The sequence below is a fragment of the Chiloscyllium punctatum genome, chromosome 11 (assembly GCF_047496795.1).
Source record: "Chiloscyllium punctatum isolate Juve2018m chromosome 11, sChiPun1.3, whole genome shotgun sequence".
Classification (NCBI taxonomy): domain Eukaryota; kingdom Metazoa; phylum Chordata; class Chondrichthyes; order Orectolobiformes; family Hemiscylliidae; genus Chiloscyllium; species Chiloscyllium punctatum.
The window spans coordinates 668,308-686,822 of NC_092749.1; the positions used below are offsets into that span (position 1 = coordinate 668,308).

Genomic DNA, 18,515 nt, shown 5'->3' on the forward strand with positions numbered 1-18,515 from the left:
ACCCTTGCTTTGTTGCATATTGCTTTAAGTCTATGCCTTCTCATTGCTTTTTCTTTTGAGTAGGAGCAGCTTCTCCCTATTTACTCTTTCCAGAGAACTCATTTTGAAAGTGTATGTCAAAACTCACCTCTGCCACCTTCTTGAGGTCCAGACTTATCACAACTGAAGTTTCTCATTCCTGGCACCAATTTTGTAAATCACTTTACAAATTTCAATGTACTTACATCTTTATCATGTGGTGTCCACAAGTGTACACTGTACTCCAACTGAGGTCTTTTATTCAAGTTCAATAAGACCTTCCTGCTTGTGCTCTATGCCCCAATTAGTAAAGCTGAGAACACTATGCTTTATTAACTGCTCTGTCCTCCTGTCCTGCCACCTTCAATGATCTGCACAAATAGGGAAGGAAAGTTTTGATATTTTAGCCATGCTGTTCCAAAACACACTCTTCAGGAACATATCTTTTGGATTTAATATTTGTCAGTGTCACTTCTTATTCATGAAATAGTGAGAAAGTGTAGCACAAACTGTATATTCATTAGTCTAATATCAGTTATGTGAAAGTTACTAGAATCTGTGAGGGACAACATTGCTAAACATGTGGACAATGAGATGTTTAGAGGGTACTGTTTTCTGAAGATTGAGACATATTTACCAAAACTAATTCCCCACTGAAACACTCAAGTGTTCAAGATAAGATGCCTATACAGTTATTATAAATGAATTGTATAGAAGGCATTCAACAACAGACTCTCTCCAAAAATAAGAATGCATGGGATTAGAGACAAACCAGTTGTCTTGAAAAGGCAAAAAATTCGCCGTTCTGAAGAAGGATCACTGGACTGGAAATGTTAATTTGCTTTCTGTCCACAGATGCTGCCAGACCTGCTGAGTCTTCCAAGCAATTTCTGTTTTTGTCTTGAAAAAGGAATTTGTTATGGAATAAGAGGTAGAAAAGGAGATAATAGATGTATACTTAAATTGGTAAATGGTGTTCACCAGAAATTTGTTCTTGAGTGTTTACTAAAGTTCTGTTTGATGAAAGATGTTCAGGGGAGAATGGAACGAGTTCAGAGAGGTGATGGCGTAGAGATATTATCGCTAGACTGTTAATCCACAGACAGGATTAGTGGTGCTGGAAGAGCACAGCAGTTCAGGCAGCATCCAACGAGCAGGAACATCGACGTTTCGGGCAGAAGCCCTTCATCAGGAATAAAGGCAGTAAGCCTGAAGCATGGAGAGATAAGCTATAGGAGGGTGGGAGTGGGGAGAGAGTAGCATAGAGTACAATGGGTGAGTGGGGGAGGAGATGAAGGTGATAGGTCAAGGAGGAGAGGGTGGAGTGGATAGGTGGAAAAGGAGATAGACAGGTCGGACAAGTCCGGACAAGTCAAGGAGACAGTGCTGAGCTGGAAGTTTGAAACTAGGATGAGGTGGGGGAAGGGGAAATGAGGAAGCTGTTGAAGTCCACATTGATACCCTGGGGATGAAGTGTTCCAAGGCGGAAGATGAGGCTTTCTTCCTGCAGGCGTCTGGTGGTGAGGGAGCGGCGGTGAAGGAGGCCCAGGACCTCCATGTCCTCGGCAGAATGGGAGAGGGAGTTGAAATGTTGGGCCACGGGGTGGTTTGGTTGATTGGTGCGGGTGTCTCGGAGATGTTCCCTAAAGCGCTCTGCTAGGAGGCGCCCAGTCTCCCCAATGTAGAGGAGACCACATCGGGAGCAACGGATACAATAAATGATATTAGTGGATGTGCAGGTAAAACTTTGGATGTGGAAGGCTCCTTTAGGGCCTTGGATAGAGGTGAGGGAGGAGGTGTGGGCACAGGTTTTACAGTTCCTGCGGTGGCAGGGGAAAGTGCCAGAATGGGAGGGTGGGTCGTAGGGGGGGTGTGGACCTGACCTGGTAGTCGCGGAGGGAACGGTCTTTGCGGAAGGCGGAAAGGGGTGGGGAGGGAAATATATCCCTGGTGGTGGGGTCTTTTTGGAGGTGGCGGAAATGTCGGTGGATGAATTGGTTTATGCGAAGGTTTGTAGGGTGGAAGGTGAGCACCAGGGGTGTTCTGTCCTTGTTACGGTTGGAGGGGTGGGGTTTGAGGGCAGAGGTGCGGGATGTGGACGAGATGCGTTGGAGGGCATCTTTAACCACGTGGGAAGGGAAATTGCGGTCTCTAAAGAAGGAGGCCATCTGGTGTGTTCTATGGTGGAACTGGTCCTCTTGGGAAATTGGGAATATGGGATGGCATCTTTGCAAGAGATAGGGTGGGAAGAGGTGTAATCCTTTATTCCTGATGAAGGGCTTTTGCCCGAAACGTCGATTTCGCTGCTCGTTGGATGCTGCCTGAACTGCTGTGCTCTTCCAGCACCACTAATCCAGTATTTGCTTTCCAGCATCTGCAGTCATTGTTTTTACCTCCTTGTTAATCCACAGACTCCGGCTTGAATTCCACTGCAGCAGATTGTTAAATTTGAATCCAATTTTAAAAATTCTGTAATAAGGCCAACGATGGCTGTTGTGGATTGTTGGAAAAGCCTACCTGGGGTTCACTAAGGTCCTTTAGGGAAGGAATTCTGCCAAACCTACTTGGTCTGATTGATGTGACTACAGATCCTTTTAACTCCCTTTTTTCTTTAACTCCTCCCATTTCCTCCAAATCAAAGAGGTGGCCATGGTTACCCAGATGAGGGTAATGCTTATGACATTTACATGGATTTGAGACAGTGTCTCACATCAGACTTGTGTAGAAAATTGGAGGTCATGGTATAAGAGGACCAGTGGCCACATGGATTCAAAATTTGCTGAGTGATAGAAAACACAGCAGTCTTGGTCAATGGATAGTTTTCAGGCCGGAGGAAGACTTTTTTAGCAGTTTGTGATCACAGTTGCCTAATACTGGTGGCTGACGATTTGTAAGTAATTTTCTGATAATTTGAGTTTAATAATCAGTTTAACTATGATGCAGTGTTTAATCAGATAAAATATACAACGTGACAATTGGAAATAGTTCACTAACGCCAGAGAACAAAGAGGTTGTCAAAGCAGACGATTTTGGTCTCATTAAAATGATGGGGGCAGCATCCTACTCTAGCTAAGGTGTTTGGGAACTCTTCTTTCGGTCTTCTTTCTCTCCTTCTGATCTGTTTGCTATCTGTCTGATAATGACTGCTCGGTGAGAAAATGCCCCTCTGCCCCAGGCGGTTATTGCTATTGTATTTCTCGGGGTAGGTAACTTAAACCATGTCAATTAGTTGTCTGAACTCTTTTGGCTAATGGCCATAGAACAGCTACTCATGATGTCAGATGATCGTCATCCCATTGCCTGCCCTAATCTGACCGTGGGCTTACCGTTCTCTGGATGTAAGTTTGCTTGCTGAGCTAGAAGGTTCATTTTCAGACATTTCATCACCATGCTAGGAACTATCATCAGTGAGCCTCTGGTGAAACACTGGTGCTTTGGCCCGCTTTTTATTTATATGTTTAGGTTTCCTTGGGTTGGTGATATCATTTCCTGTGGTGATGTCATTTCCTGTTCCGTTTCTCAGGGGCTGGTAAGTGGGATCCAAGTCAATGTGTTTGTTGATACAGTTCCAGTTGGAATGCTATGCTTCTAAGAATTCTCGTGCGTGTCTCTAGCTTGTACGAGGGTGGATGTGTTGTCCCAGTCAAAGTGGTGTCCTTCCTCATCTGTATGTAGAGATACTAATGAGAATAGGTCATGTTGTTTTGTGGCTAATTGATGTTCATCTTATCAATGTGGCTAGTTTTCTGCCTAATTGTCCAAAGTAGTGTTTGTTACAGTTTTTGCATGGTATTTTGTAAATGACATTAGTTTTGCTTGTCTGTATAGGGTCTTTCAAGCTGCTGTTTTAGTGTGTTGGTGAGTTTGTGGGTTACCATGATACCAATAGGTCTGAGTAGTCTGGCAGTCATTTCAGAGATGTCTTTGATGTAGGGGAGAGTGGCTAGGGTTTCTGGATGTGTTTCGTCTGCTTGTTTGGGTTTGTTGCTGAGAAATCGATAGACTGTGTTCATTGGGTACACATTTGTTTTGAATACACAGTATAGGTGATTTTCTTCTGCTCTTCATATTTCCTCTGTGCTGTAGTGTGTGGTGGCTTGTTGATATAATGTTCTAATGCAGCTTTGTTTGTGGGTGCTGGTTTGAAGTTCCCCATTGGCTGTTCACTCTACTGTGACAATAGGAATGACAGTTTGTTGTTGTTTTCCTCCTCTTTGGTGAATTTTATACCAGTAAGGGTATTATTGATGGTCTTGAAGGTTTCCTCATTTGTTTCGTTTAATGATGACAAAGGCGTCATCCACGTAGCGGACCCAAAAGTTAGGGTTGGATGGTTGGCAGAGCTGTTTGTTTGAGTCTCTGTATTACTGATTCTGCTAAGAACCCTGATATCGGAGATCCCATGGGTGTTCCATTGGTTTGTCTGTAGGTTTTGTTGTTGAAGGTGAAGTGGGTGGTGAGGCATAGGTCCACTAGCTTGACGATACCGTCCTTGCTGATGAAGTTGACGGTGTTTGGGGTATGTGTCTTTGGTTCTTCTAATAGTGTAGTCAGTGTTTCCTTGGCCAGATTGATGTTGATGGATGTGAACAGGGTTGTTATGTCAAAGCAGACCATTATTTCAACCTTTTCTATCTTGGTGGTCTTAATTCTTCAGGAATTCTTGGGTGGAGTGGCGTGAGTCTTCTACTAAGTGTTTTAGTCTTTGGTGTAACTCCTTGGCCAATCTGTAAGTTGGTGTTCCAGTTAGCGAGACTATGAATCTGAGGGGGACTTTTGGTTGGTGAGTTTAGGGTAATCCGTAAAAGCGTGGTGTGTTAGATCCATCTGGTTTCATTTTTTGGAAGTTGATCTTATTTATTTCTCCAGATTTCTGAAGTTTTTTGAGTATGGCTGTGGTTCAGTTCTCTAGTTGCGGGGTCGGGTCTGTCACCACCTGTTGGTAAGTGTTGGTATCTGCAAGCAGTGTGTTCACTTTCTCAATGTAGTCTCTTTGATTTAAAATGATTGTCAAGTGTCCTTTGTCTGCAGGTAGGATCACAATATTTTTTATCTTTCTTGAGTCCTTCTAGCGCTTTCCTTTCTTGTGTATTGAGTGTTTTTCCTTATTTTTTCCTGCTTAATGTTGGTGGAATTGTCTGTCTGATGGTTTGCTGTTTCTTCTGTGAGCTTGTCTTTCAGTGTTGTTTCTAATGCTGCTAAGAAATCTTTCTTGTCTGCATCCTGGAAGTAATTTAATCCTCTTACTAAGACAGCTTTTTCAGTGTCCGTTAAGGGTTGGTCAAATTCTTTGAAGAGGTGACAAGTAGGTTAGACCAGGGAAACCCAGTGGATGTGGTCTATCTAGACTTCCAAAAGGCCTTTGGTAAGGTGCCACACAGGAGGCTGCTGAGTAAGGTGAGGCCCCATGGTGTTCAAGGTGAGCTACTGGCATGGATTGAGGATTGACTGTCTGACAGAAGGCAGAGAGTTGGGATAAAAAGTTCTTTTTCGGAATAGCAGCCGGTAACGAGCAGTGTCCCACAGGGTTCAGTGTTGGGGCCGCAGCTGTTCACGTTATATATTAATGATCTGGATGAAGGGACTCGGGGCATTCTAGCGAAGTTTGCCGATGATACGAAGTTAGGTGGACAGGCAGGTAGTACTGAGGAAGTGGGGAGGCTGCAGAAGGATCTAGACAGTTTGGGAGAGTCGTCCAGGAAATGGCTGATGGAATTCAATGTGAGCAAATACGTGGTCTTGCACTTTGGAAAAAAAATACAAGCATGGACTACTTTCTAAACGGTGAGAAAATTCATAAAGCCAAAGTACAAAGACATCTGGGAGTGCTAGTCGAGGATTCTCTAAAGGTAAACATGCAGGTTGAGTCCGTGATTAAGAAAGCGAATGCAATGTTGTCATTTATCTCAAGAGGGTTGGAATATAAAAGCACCGTTGTGCTACTGAAACTTTATAAAGCTCCATTTGGAGGCCCCATTTGGAGTACTGTGTCCAGTTTTGGTCCCCACACCTCAGGAAGGACATACTGGCACTGGAGCATGTCCAGCGGAGATTCACACGGATGATCCCTGGAATTGTAGGTCTAACATACAAGGAACGGCTGAGGATCCTGGGATTGTATTCATTGGAGTTTAGAACATTAAGGGGAGATCTAATAGAAACTTACAAGATAATACATGGCTTGGAAAGGGTGGACGCTAGGAAATTGTTTCTGTTAGGTGAGGAGACTAGGACCCGTGGACACAGCCTTGGAATTAGAGGGGGTAAATTCAGAACAGAAATGCGGAGACATTTCTTCAGCCAGAGAGTGGTGGGCCAGTGGAATTCATTGCCGCAGAGTACACTGGAGGCCGGGATGCTAAATGTCTTCAAGGCAGAGATTGATAAATTCTTGATGTCACAAGGAATTAAGGGCTACGGGGAGAATGCGGGTAAGTGGAGTTGAAATGCCCATCAGCCATGATTGAATGGCGGCGTGGACTCGATGGGCAGAATGGCCTTACTTCCACTCCTATGTCTTATGGTCTTAAATAAGTCTTTTCTAATCCATGCTTCTGTGTTGTTATTTTGTATAAGTTTGTGTAGTTTTTTTTCTGCAGGTCTAGTTTTTTTTTCATTTTCTGTGTTTGTCGCAGTCTAATGTCTGTGGCATGTTGTACTTTGTCCATTCATGGTCTGTTGCATTAGTGAGTAAAGTGTTTTGGTGCGAAAACTAAACACAGAAATAAAAAGCGGGCTATGTCACCAGTGTTTCACCAAAGGCTCGCTGAAGATGTTACCTAGTGTGGTGACGAAACATCTGAAAATGAACCTTCCTGCTCAGTGAGCAAACTTCGATTCAGAACCTCAACCTGAGCTACAAATCTTCTCAAAACTCACTAGTTTACTATTCTTTTTAAGAAAAAATACTTCTTATTTTTAAAAACAACACACTGATAATATGGTGCATTTGGCACCAGATAAATTGATGACGCAAGTTCAATGGACACATTCTTCCTTTGTTTTCATATGCTAGACTTTTGGAAAGTTAATTACTGCTCTAATATCTGTTAAATGAAATCTAATGCTTCACAGTAGATAATAGGAAAATTTAGTCTTTAAGGGATCCCAATATTTAACCGTTTATAGTGGAGTTCTCCAGGGGTCAGTATTGTGACCCTTGCTTTTCCTGATGTGTTAATGATCTGGATATTGGTGTGCAGAGGATGTTTTCCAAGTTTGCTGGTGATACTAAACTTGGAAGAATTGTAAACTGAGAGCAGGACAGTGCGGAACTTCAAAAGGATATGGACAAGTTAGTTGTGTGAGCAGATAGGTAGCAGATGAGGTTCGGTGCACAGAAGTGTGAGGTGATGCACTCTGAGTGGAAGAATGATGAAAAATGGTAAAGGGATAGTTCAAAAGCGGTACAAGAACTGAGGGTCTTGGGTGTATATGTATATCTATGCACAGATCTGACGAATATTTAAGAGGATACTCCAGAAAACACAAAATTCTAAGGACTGACCGGCCAATAGACCGAAAGAAAATACATATATCTAATTTTGCAAAGGTAGGTCAGAAGATTGGGCAGAATTTTAAAAAACAAAGAAGAATTACTGAAATTAAGGAGGGGAGAGATAGAGTACAACAGAAAGTTTGCCAACAATATAAAAATAGAAATGAAAGGTTTCATCAGACATTTAAAAACGGTTTTGAGAAGAGTCTGTGTTTATCCTACTAAAAAATGAGTGGGGAATTAATCATGGAAAATAAAGGGATAACAGATGAATTTCACTGCTATCGTGGAATCCCCACAGTATGGAAGGAGGCTATTCAGCCCATCAAATCCACACCAACCCTCAGAAGAGTATCTCACCCAGAACCCCACCGTATCCTGTAATCCGACATTTACCATGGCTAATCCACCAAGCCTACACATCCTTGAGCACTATGGACAATTTTCAGCATGGCTATTTTGCCTATCCTGCACATCTTTACACTAGGGAGGATACAATTGGTATTCTGGGAATAGCTGTGAATCAAGAATTGAAAGGGAGGGAGGAATTTGAGAAAATTTCAGTTCAAAGAAATACTACTGAGTTAATAGTTGAAACTACAAATTGAAAAGTCCTCACATCCTGATGGATTTCATCCTAGAGTCTTCAAACAAACAACCACTAAAATAGTTGATGCATTGTTCCAAAACTCATTAGATTTAGGGAAGGTTTCTTTATATTGGGAAAAAAGCTAATGTAGCTCCTTTATTCAGAAATGGATCAAGACAGATAGTGGGAAATTACAAGCCAGTTATATTGAGATCTATCATGGGGAAGATTTTAGAAGCTATAAAGATGGAGAGAACAAAGATAAAAAGGAGGTCTGATTGAGGTTGACGTGATATACATGGACTTCAATAAAGCCTTTGAGAAGATTCCACATGGTAGGCTTTTGGAGAAAATGAGAGGCATGGAATTGAGGGTGAGTTAGCAGTTTGGATTAGAAACTGGCTTTCTTTAAGAAAGCAGCGAGTGGTGGTTGATGGAAAATATTCAGCCTGGGGTCCAGTTACTAGTGGTGTGCCACAAGGGTCTGTTTTGGGACCACTGCTGTTTGTCATTTTTATAAGTGACTTGGACGCAGGCATAGTTGGATGGATTAGTAAGTTTGCAGACGACACTAAAGAGTGATGGACATTGTGGAACAATGTTGCAGGGGGACTTGGATAAACTGCAGATTTGGGCTGAGAGGTGGCAAATGGAGTTCAATGCAGCTAAATGTGAGGTGATTCACTTTGGGAAGAATAACAAGAAGGCAGAATACTGGGTCGTTGGAAAGATTCTTGGTCGTGTGGATGTGCAGAGGGATCTTGGAGTTCATATACGTAGATCCCTAAAACTAGCCACCCAGGCTGATAGTGTTGTTAAGAAGGCATATGGTGTGTTTGGTTTTATTGGTAGAGGGATTGAGTTCCGGAGCCATGATGTCATCCTGCAACTGTACAAAATTCTAATGCAGCCTCACTTGGAATATTGTGCACAGTTCTAGTCACCATATTTCAGGAAGGATGTGGAAGCATTGGAAAAGGTGCACAGGAGATTTACCAGGATGTTGCCTGGTCTGGAGGGAAGGTCTTATGAGGAACGGCTGAGAGACTTGGGTCTGTTCTCATTGAAGAGAAGAAGGCTAAGAGGGAATTTGATAGAGACATACACGATGATCAGAGGATTAGATAGGGTGGACCGAGAGAGTCTTTTTCCTAGGATGATGACATCAGCTTGTACGAGGGGGACATAGCTACAAATTGAAGGGTGGTAGATTTAAGACAGATGTCAGAGACATTTACTCAGAGAGTGGTTAGGGCCTGCCTATCAATGTAGTTAACTCAGCCCCATTAGGGGCACTTAAACAGTCTTTGGATAAGCACATGGATGATGATAGGATAGTGTAGGGGGATGGGCTTAGATTAGTTCACAGGTCGGCGCAACATCGAAGGCTGAAGGGCCTGTTCCATGCTGTATTGTTCTATGTTCTTGGTTTTCAAAATCATGAGCAGGGTGGACACAGTAGATAGGGTGAAGCTATTTCCATTTGTAAAAAAAATAAAAATGAGAGGGCATAGCTTTAAAGTCACGTGAAAAAAGGCAAGTATGAGTTGTTAGGGTATGGAATGTGGTGCCTGGAAATGTGCTGGAGGCAGGTTCATTTGAAACACTCGAGGACGTTGTTTTTTTTTTCTGGATAGTAATGGTGTGCAGGGATACGTGGAAAATGCAGGAGATTGAATTAGATAATAGAGCTGGACTTTAATATTAGAAACAGTGCAGGCAGGATGGGCTGAATGGCTGCTTTATGCACCACAATAATTCTGTGATTTTATTTTGCAGCCAGTCTTTATCCATTTAGTTTGTTATGTGCATATAAAATGATTAAAGATGAATGTTATTTATTATATCGTAGTAAAGGCAATCTCTTACTATTTCCTGTCTAATGCTATGTTCACTATTGTTTGGACTGATTGGTGTTGTTACCTTCCCAGAAGTTTGATTGTCATGGATCCTTTCCCTGTGTCTGACCTTACACATTCCACACAGGTCAGTTTAATCCAGTCCATTATTAGCAAGGATTCATTTCCTTTTCTGCTTTTCTATATTTTCCATCCTTCTTCCCCTCTAATAATGGTCCCCTTTAATGATGTTACCACAATTTTCTATCTTTCTCTCTTTACTGCTACAATTTCTTCTCCTCTTCAGCCATTCATCCTCTGGATATATAGGATATGTGAAATATCCTGTATACCCACATGCCTATCACCCTGCACCCTCACGTCCAGCAATTGCAATTTATCACACTGTTTGACCCAGAGTTGAGCTTCCAACTACATATCCTCCTCTTCATCAAGACTACTTTTGCATCTGCTCTAAGTGTGCCTTCCCTGTGGCATTTGTTAACATTTGGAATATTAAATGGGTTGTGCTTTATTCCTCTGAGTAACAGATAGTAACTGTGGGACGAGACTTCAAGTGCTGTGTATGGAAGAATGATCAGTTGGTGACAGATTTACGCTGGAATGAGAATATGCCTCACATTTCAGACAAGATGTACCGTTACCAAGCATGCAGGTGAGTGTATTGCACTCCATTCATGACCCTAGTATAAAATGCTATATTAGTATGCAGGATAATTAAAGCGTATGGGATCTTTACCTTTAAAAATGGACATGTAAAGTACAAAAGAGAGACAATTATACTAAAGCTGACATCGATGGTTGAAGGTGATTCTGAAAGATAGGATTTACATGCATTTGGAGAGGCAAAGAATTATTGGGGATAGTCAGCATGGCTTTGTGCAAGGGAAATCACAAACGTGATTGAGTTCTTTGAGGAAGTAACCAAAAAGATCGATGAGGGCACAATGGTAGATGTTGTTTAAATGGACTTTAGTAAAGCCCTTGATAAGGATCTGCATGTAGACTAATTATGGATTAGTGGTGCTAGAAGAGCACAGCAGTTCAGGCAGCATCCAAGGAGCTTCGAAATCGATGTTTCAGGCAAAAGCCCTTCATCAGAATTCCTGATGAAGGGCTTTTGCCCGAAACGTCGATTTTGAAGCTCCTTGGATGCTGCCTGAACTGCTGTGCTCTTCCAGCACCACTAATCCAGAATCTGGTTTCCAGCATCTGCAGTCATTGTTTTTACCATGTAGACTAATTAGTAAAGTTAGATCACATGGGATTCAGGATGAGCTTGTTAACTGGATGCACAGTGAGCTGTATGGTAGGAGACAGAGGGTGGTGATAGAAGATTGCTTTTCAGATTGGAGATCTGTGACCAGTGGCATTTGACAAGAATCAGTACTGGGTCCACTTTGTTTGTAATTTATATAAATGATTTGGATGAGCATATAGGAGGCATGCTTAGTAAATTTGTGGATGCCCCCAAAATTGGTGGTATTGTGGACAGTGAAGAAGGTTACCTAAGATCACAAAGAGATCTTGATCAATTGGGTCAGTGGGCTGAGGAGTGAGAGATGGAGTTTAATTTGGATAAATGCAAAGTGTTGCATTTTTGTAAAACAAACTAAGCAGGACTTATACAGTTTATGGTAGGGCCCTGATTAGTGTTTATAACAGAGAAATCTAGGATTTCAACTATCTAATTCTTTAAAATGCATCGCAGATAGACAGGTTGGCTAAGAAGGCATTTAGCATGCTTGCCTTCATTGCTCAGATCTTTGATTGGGGTGTCATGTTGTGGGCTCATCTGGAGTACTGTGTGTAGCTCTGGTCGTCCTGCTATAGGAAGGATATTATTAAATTGGAAAAGGTTCAGAAAAGAACCCTCTTTTCTGAAAGCTGTTGCCAGGTAGAGAGGATTTGACTTGTGAGTAGGCTGGGACATTTTTTGCTGGAGCACAGGAGTTTGAGGGGTGACCTTACAGATGTTTATAAAATCAGGAGAGACGTAAATAAGATCATAGGATCCCTTAAATGTAGAAATAGGCCATGCAGCCCATTGAGTCCACAGCAACTCTCCAAAGAGTATCCCATCCCTGTAACCACTTAATCCACCTAGCCTGCACATCCCTTGATACTGTGGGCAGTTTAGCATGACCAGTCCACCTAACCTGCACATCTTTGGACTGTAGGAGGAAGCCAGAGCACACAGAGGAACTCTACGCAGACAAGGTGCGAATGTGCAAACTCCACATGGACAGTCACCCAAGTGTGGGATGGAACCCAGGTCCCTGGCACTGTCAGGCAGTAATGCTAATCACTGAGCCACCATGCCACTCTAGATCAATAACAAAGGTTTTCTCCTTTGGGTGGGGAGTTCAAAACGAGGGGTCCTAGTTTTAAAGTGAGAAGAGAAAGATTTGAAGGACAACTTTTTTTTAAAGAGTGTAGTTACTGTGTGAAATAATCTGCCAGAGGAAGTGGTGGATGCAGGTACAGTTTTTTTTTAAACAGTTTTTAAAAAATTTGGAAAACGTACATATGAAACAAAAGAGTTTGGAATTATATGGGCTAAACGCAGGCAGGTGGGACTAGTTAGTTTGGGAACACGGTTGGCATTGGATCAAAGTATCTGTTTTCATGCTGTATGACTGTGACTCTAAACAGCAAAGCAGAACAGAAGAGAGAAGCCAATTTTCTGAGCTGCCTTCCCAAAACACTGGAATCTGTCTGCTATAGGTAGACCCACAATGCAATTAGGGAGACAATGCTAGAATTTTGACCAGTGACAGTGGAGGAACGGCGATGTATTTCCAAGTCAGGTTGGTGACTGCCTTGGAAGAGAACTTGCAACTGTATCTGCTAACCTTGTCCTCTGGATGGTAGTGGTCGTGGACTTGGAAAGAGCTGTCGAAGGATCAACTGTACATTGTAGTTGGTCCACACTGCTGCTACTGAGCAACAGTGTGGAGTGATTGAATGTTTTTGGATAAGGTGTCAATCAAGTGGTGTGCTTTGTCCTGGATGGTTTCAAGCTTCTTCAGTGTTGCCTGGACAAGTGCAACTCCATTATCTTTCTGACTTGTGCTTTGTACATGGTGGACAAGCTTTCGTGAGTCAGGAGATGAGTTCCTGGTCTGATATTCCTAGCCTCTGACTTCCTCTTGTAGCCACTGTATTTAATGCAGAGTCCAGTTCAGTTTTTGGTCAATGGTAATCCCCAGGATGTTGATTGTGGCAGATTCAGTGATGGTAACACCACTGATTGTTAAGGAGCAGTGATTACACTGTCTCATGTAGAACATTACAGTGCAGTACAGGCCCTTCGGCCCTCGATGTTGCGCAGACCTGTGGAACCAATCTGAAGCCCATCTAACCTACACTATTCCATTCTCTCCCAAATGCCTATCCAGTGACCATTTAAATGCCCTTAAAGTTGGTGAATCTACTACTGTTGCATTCTATGCCCCTACTAGTCTCTGAGTAAAGAGACTACCTCTGACATCTGACCTATATCTACCACCCCTCAATTTAAAGCTATGTCCCCTCGTGCTAGCCATCGCCACCTGAGGAAAAAGGCTCTCACTGTCCACCCTATCTAACCATCTGACGATCTTGCATGTCTCAATTAGTTGCCTGTCAACCTTCTCTCTAATGAAAACAGCCTCAAGTCCCTCAGTCTTTCCTTGTAAGACCTTCCCTCCATACCAGGCAACATCCTAGTATATCACCTCTGCACCCTTTCCAAAGCTTCCACAACTTTCCTATAATGCGGTGACCAGAATTGTGTGCAATACTCCAAGTGTGGCCGCACCAAGTTTTGTACAGCTGCAGCATGACCTCGTGGTTCCAAAACTCAATCCCTCTACCAATAAAGGCTAACACACCGAATGCCTTCTTAACAACTCTATCAAACCTGGGTGGCAACTTTCAAGGATCTACGTACCTGGACACTGAGATCTCTCTGTTCCTTTGCACTTCCAAGAATCTTACCATTACTCCAGTACTCTGCATTTCTGTTACTCCTTCCAAAGTGGATCACCTCACACTTTTCTGCATTAAACTCCATTCACCACCTCTCAGTCCAGCTCTGCAGCTTATCGATATCCCTCTGTAACCTACAACATCCTTCATCACTCTCCACAACTCCACCGACCTTATTCTGCAAATTTACTAACCCATCCAGGTTATTTATTTAAATGACAAACAACAGTGGACCGAAAAGAGATCCTTGCGGTACCCCGCTAGTAACTGAACTCCAGGATGAACATTTCCCATTAAACACCACCCTCTGTCTCCTTTCAGCAAGCCAATTTCTGATGCAAACTGCAATATCTCCCTCAATCCCATGCCTCCGTATTTTGTGCAATAGCCTACTGTAGGAAACCTTCTCAAACGCCTTACTGAAATCCATATACATTACATCAACCACTTTACCTTCATCCACCTGTCAGGTCACCATCTCAAAGAACTAGTTTGTGAGGCACGACCTACCCTTCACAAAACTGTGTTGACTATCCCTAATCAACTTATTCCTTTCTTGATGATTATAAATCCTGTCTCTTCTAACCCTTTTCCAACACTTCACCTACAACCAAAGTAAAGCTCACTGGTCTATAATTACCAGAATTGTCTCTACTCCCCTTCTTGAACAAGGGGACAACATTTGCTATCCTCCAGTCGAATGGCACTATTCCTGTAGACAATGACGACATAAAGGTCAAAGCCAAAGATTCGGCAATCTCCTCCCTGGCTTCCCAGAGAATCCCAGGGTAAATCCCATCCGGCCCAGGGGACTTAGCTATTTTTACACTTTGCAGAATTGCTAACACCACCTCCTTATGCACCTCAATCCCATCTAGTCTAGTCGCCTGTACATCAGTATTCTCCTTGACCACATTATCTCTTTCTGGTGTGAATACTGACAAAAAGTATTTATTTAGCGCTTTCCCTATCATCTCTGACTCCGCACACAACTTTCCCCTACTATGCCTGATTGGCCCTAATCTTACTCTAGTCCTTCTTTTATTGCTGATATAGCTATAGAAGGCCTGAGGGTTTTTCTTGATCCGATGCGCCAATGACTTCTCGTGTCCCATCCTGGCTCTTCTTATTTCTCTCTTTAGGTCTTTCCTGGCTAACTTGTAACTCTGAAGCACCCGAACTGAACGATCACACCTCAATCTAACATAAGCCTCCTTCTTCTTGACAAGAGATTTAACTAAGATGTCCCCAATGACACATGCTCTGCTCCTCTTTCCCCTTCCCTTCTGAGCAACAGGGACAGTCTCTGTGCCAGAGACCTGTGTCCCATCTCTTGTTGGAGATGGTTATTGCTTGCCCCTTCTGTAGTGCAAATTTCACTTGCCACTTGTCAGTCCAAGCCTGGATATTGTCCTGATCTTGTTCCATTTGGGCATGGACTGCTTCAGTATCTGAGAGATCACGAAAGGTGCTGAATACTGCAGTCATTGGTAAATATCTCCAGTTCTGATCTTGTGATGGAGGGAAGATCATTGATGAAGCAGTTCAAAATGTTTAGTCTTAAAGCAATACCCTGAGGAGTTCCTGCAGAGGTATCCTGGAGCTGAGATGACTGAGCTATGACCATTTTCTTATGTGCCAGGGCTGACTCCAATTGCCAGAGTGCTTTCCCCCACTTCCCACTGACTGCAGTTTTGCTCGGGTTCCTTGATGCCACACCCAAGTCAAATATGTCAAAGGCTGTCAGTCTGTCCTCACCTCGGGAATTCAGCTCATGTGTCCATGTTTGGCCCAAAGCTGTAATGAGGTTAGAGTTAGGATTAAAAGGTGGGCACGTGTGAGAGTTGGTGAGAGATATTTTGACCTCAACTGCTTTTTGTGATTGCGTATTTCGCAACTCCCCACTCTTGGGTGAAGAAACTTCTCAGTTGTAGATCACCCTGTAATCTTAGACCTGACCTTCTACTTCCTGCCTCTTTTAACAGCATAAACTCCATCATATGTCCAGCACTTGTCAGTTCAGAATAAGAGTCAAATTGGACTTAAAACATTGATACTTTCTCTCTCCATTGATTCTGCTAGCTCTTTCTCCAGCACTTTGATTTTATTTCAGATTCCCACCATTTTGCTTTTATGGTTAGACACGAGATACTATAGTAGGGAGCACAGTTTGAAGGGCACCTTTCTGTATGAGACACAGGCTGGAATTTAGTCAAGTGGGAATTCTGAGACTAAAATTGCACACAGTGTTCAAGGTGTGGCCTCGCCAAGGCACTGTGTAGCTGTAATAAGACACCCTTACTCCAGTATTCAAATTCTCTCACTATGAAGACCAGCATGCCATTAGCTTTCCTCCCTGCCTGCTGCACCCTGCATGCCAATCTTCAGCGACTATTCCACCATGACACCCAGGTCTTGTTGCACCTCACATTTTCCTAAATTGCCACCATTCAGGAAATAATCTGCTTTGCCACCAGAATAGATACCCTCACCTTTGTCCACATTATATTGTATTTGCCCATTCAGCCAGCCTGTTCAAGCCATTCTGCAGCCTTTTCGCATCTTCCTAACAACGCACACTGCCACCCAATTTAGTGTCGTCTGCAAATTTGGAGATATTGTTTTCAATTCCTTTGGCCAAATCATTAATGTATATTGTGAATAGCTGAGGTCCCAGCACTAAATCTTGCAATACCACACTTGTCACTGCCTACCACTCTGAAAAGGATCCATTTATTCAGCTTTCTGCTTCCAGTCTGCCAACCAGTTTTCCATCCACATCAATACATGACCTCCAACACCTTGAACTATACTGACTAATCTCTTGTGGGGGACCTTGCCAAAAGCCTTTTGTAAGTCCAGATACACAACATCCACTGATTCAACCTTGTCCACTCTCCTTTTAACCTCCTTAAAGAATTCCAGAAGATTTGTAAAGCATGATTTCTCTTTAGTGAATCCATGGTGAGTTAGACTAACGTTGTCACTGCTTTCCAAATGCTCAGTTAATACATCCTTAATAATTGACTCCATTTTTAAAATAGGGTGACATTACCTACCCTCCAGTCCATTGGAATGCTTCCAGAGTCTATGGGAAATGATTGCCAATGCATCCAGTATTTCTGGAGCCACGTCCTTAAATACTCTGGGATGCAGAGTATTAGGCTCTGGGGCTTATTAGCTGTTAACCCTGTCAATTTTCCCAATACCATTTCCTGAAGAATAAGGAATTCCTTCAGTTCCTCCTTCATGCTTGACCCTGTCCCCTAGCATTTCTGGAAGGTTATGGTAAGCTGCCTTTTTGAATCGCTGTAGTCTAAACGATGTCGTCAGGGAGGGAATTTCAGGATTTTGATCCAGCACTGGTGAAGGAATGGTAGTATGTTTCTAAGTCAGAATGGTGAGTGGCTTAAAGGGGAGCTTGCAGGGGATGGTGTTTACACATGAATTGTTCACTTTTGCACGAAGAAAAATAAATATAGCATTACTTAAACAGAACAGTTGCAGAATTCATAGGTGTAGAGGAGTCTGGATGTTCTAGTGATTGAGTCACAGAATGGTAATATGCAAGTCCAACAAATAATCAAGAAGGCTAATGGAATATTATGGCAACTGGGAGGAAGTGGGGACTGCAGATGTTGGAGATCAGAGTTGAAAAGTGTGGCGCTGGTCAGTGTCCGAGGAGCAGGAGAATTAATATTTTGGGCATAAGCCCTTCATCAGGAATGTCAGGGGGTTGGGTGAAGGGGTGAAAGAGGCTGAGAGATAAATAGGAGGGTGGGGGTAGGGCTAATGTAGCTGGGAAGGCAATAGGTAGATGTAGATAGGGGAGTTAATGGTGACAGATTAGAGAGGAGAGTGGAGCAGATACGTGGGGAGAAAAATGGACAGGTAGGACAGTTCAAGAGGGTGGTGCCCAATTGGACCATTGGATCTGGGATGAGGCAGGGGAGGGGAAATTAGGAAACTAGTGAAGTGAATGTTGATGCTGTGTGGGTAGAGGGTCCTAAGGTGGGAGATGAGGCGTTCTTCTTCTGGGCAGCTTGGATTTGGTGGTGGATGAGGCCCAGAGCTTGCAGGTCCTTGGTGGAGTGGGAGGGGGAATGTTATCTTTATTACAAATGGAATTAGAGATGAAAATTAAATATGTTATGCTTCAGTTTGACAGGAAACCAGTTAGACTGCATCTTAAATGGTGTGTGCAGTTTTGGTCTCCTTATTTAAAGAAAGATGTAAATGCACTGAAGGTTCGGAGGAATTTTAGTCAGTTGATACCTGGAATGAGCAGGTTGTCTTATGAGGAAAGATTGGAGAGACTGGGTTTGTTTCCACGGGAGTTCAGAAGAATGAGGGTGGTCTGACTGAAATCGTTGAGATCTGAACCATATTAAAGTAAACATGGAAAGGATGTTCACTCTTGTTGGTAAATACAGAATTAAAACAAAGGGTTGCCCTTTTAGGAAAAAGATGAGGGGAATATTTTTCTCTCCAGATTGTTCAATTATGAAATTCTCTGCCTAGATGGAGCTAGTGAAGCCAGTAAAAAAAATACTTTTCTTTATTTGTATGCTGTTATGAA

At 42.8% G+C, this 18,515-nt stretch overlaps 1 protein-coding gene across 1 annotated transcript in view; it reads left to right on the top strand.

Annotated features, from left to right (window-relative positions):
* The window catches only part of preb (prolactin regulatory element binding), a 73,239-nt gene that overhangs the window by 23,623 nt on the left and 31,101 nt on the right, over positions 1-18,515 (top strand). The window contains 1 exon segment of the mRNA XM_072580164.1: positions 10,495-10,619. Coding sequence (XP_072436265.1) covers positions 10,495-10,619 — 125 coding nt within the window.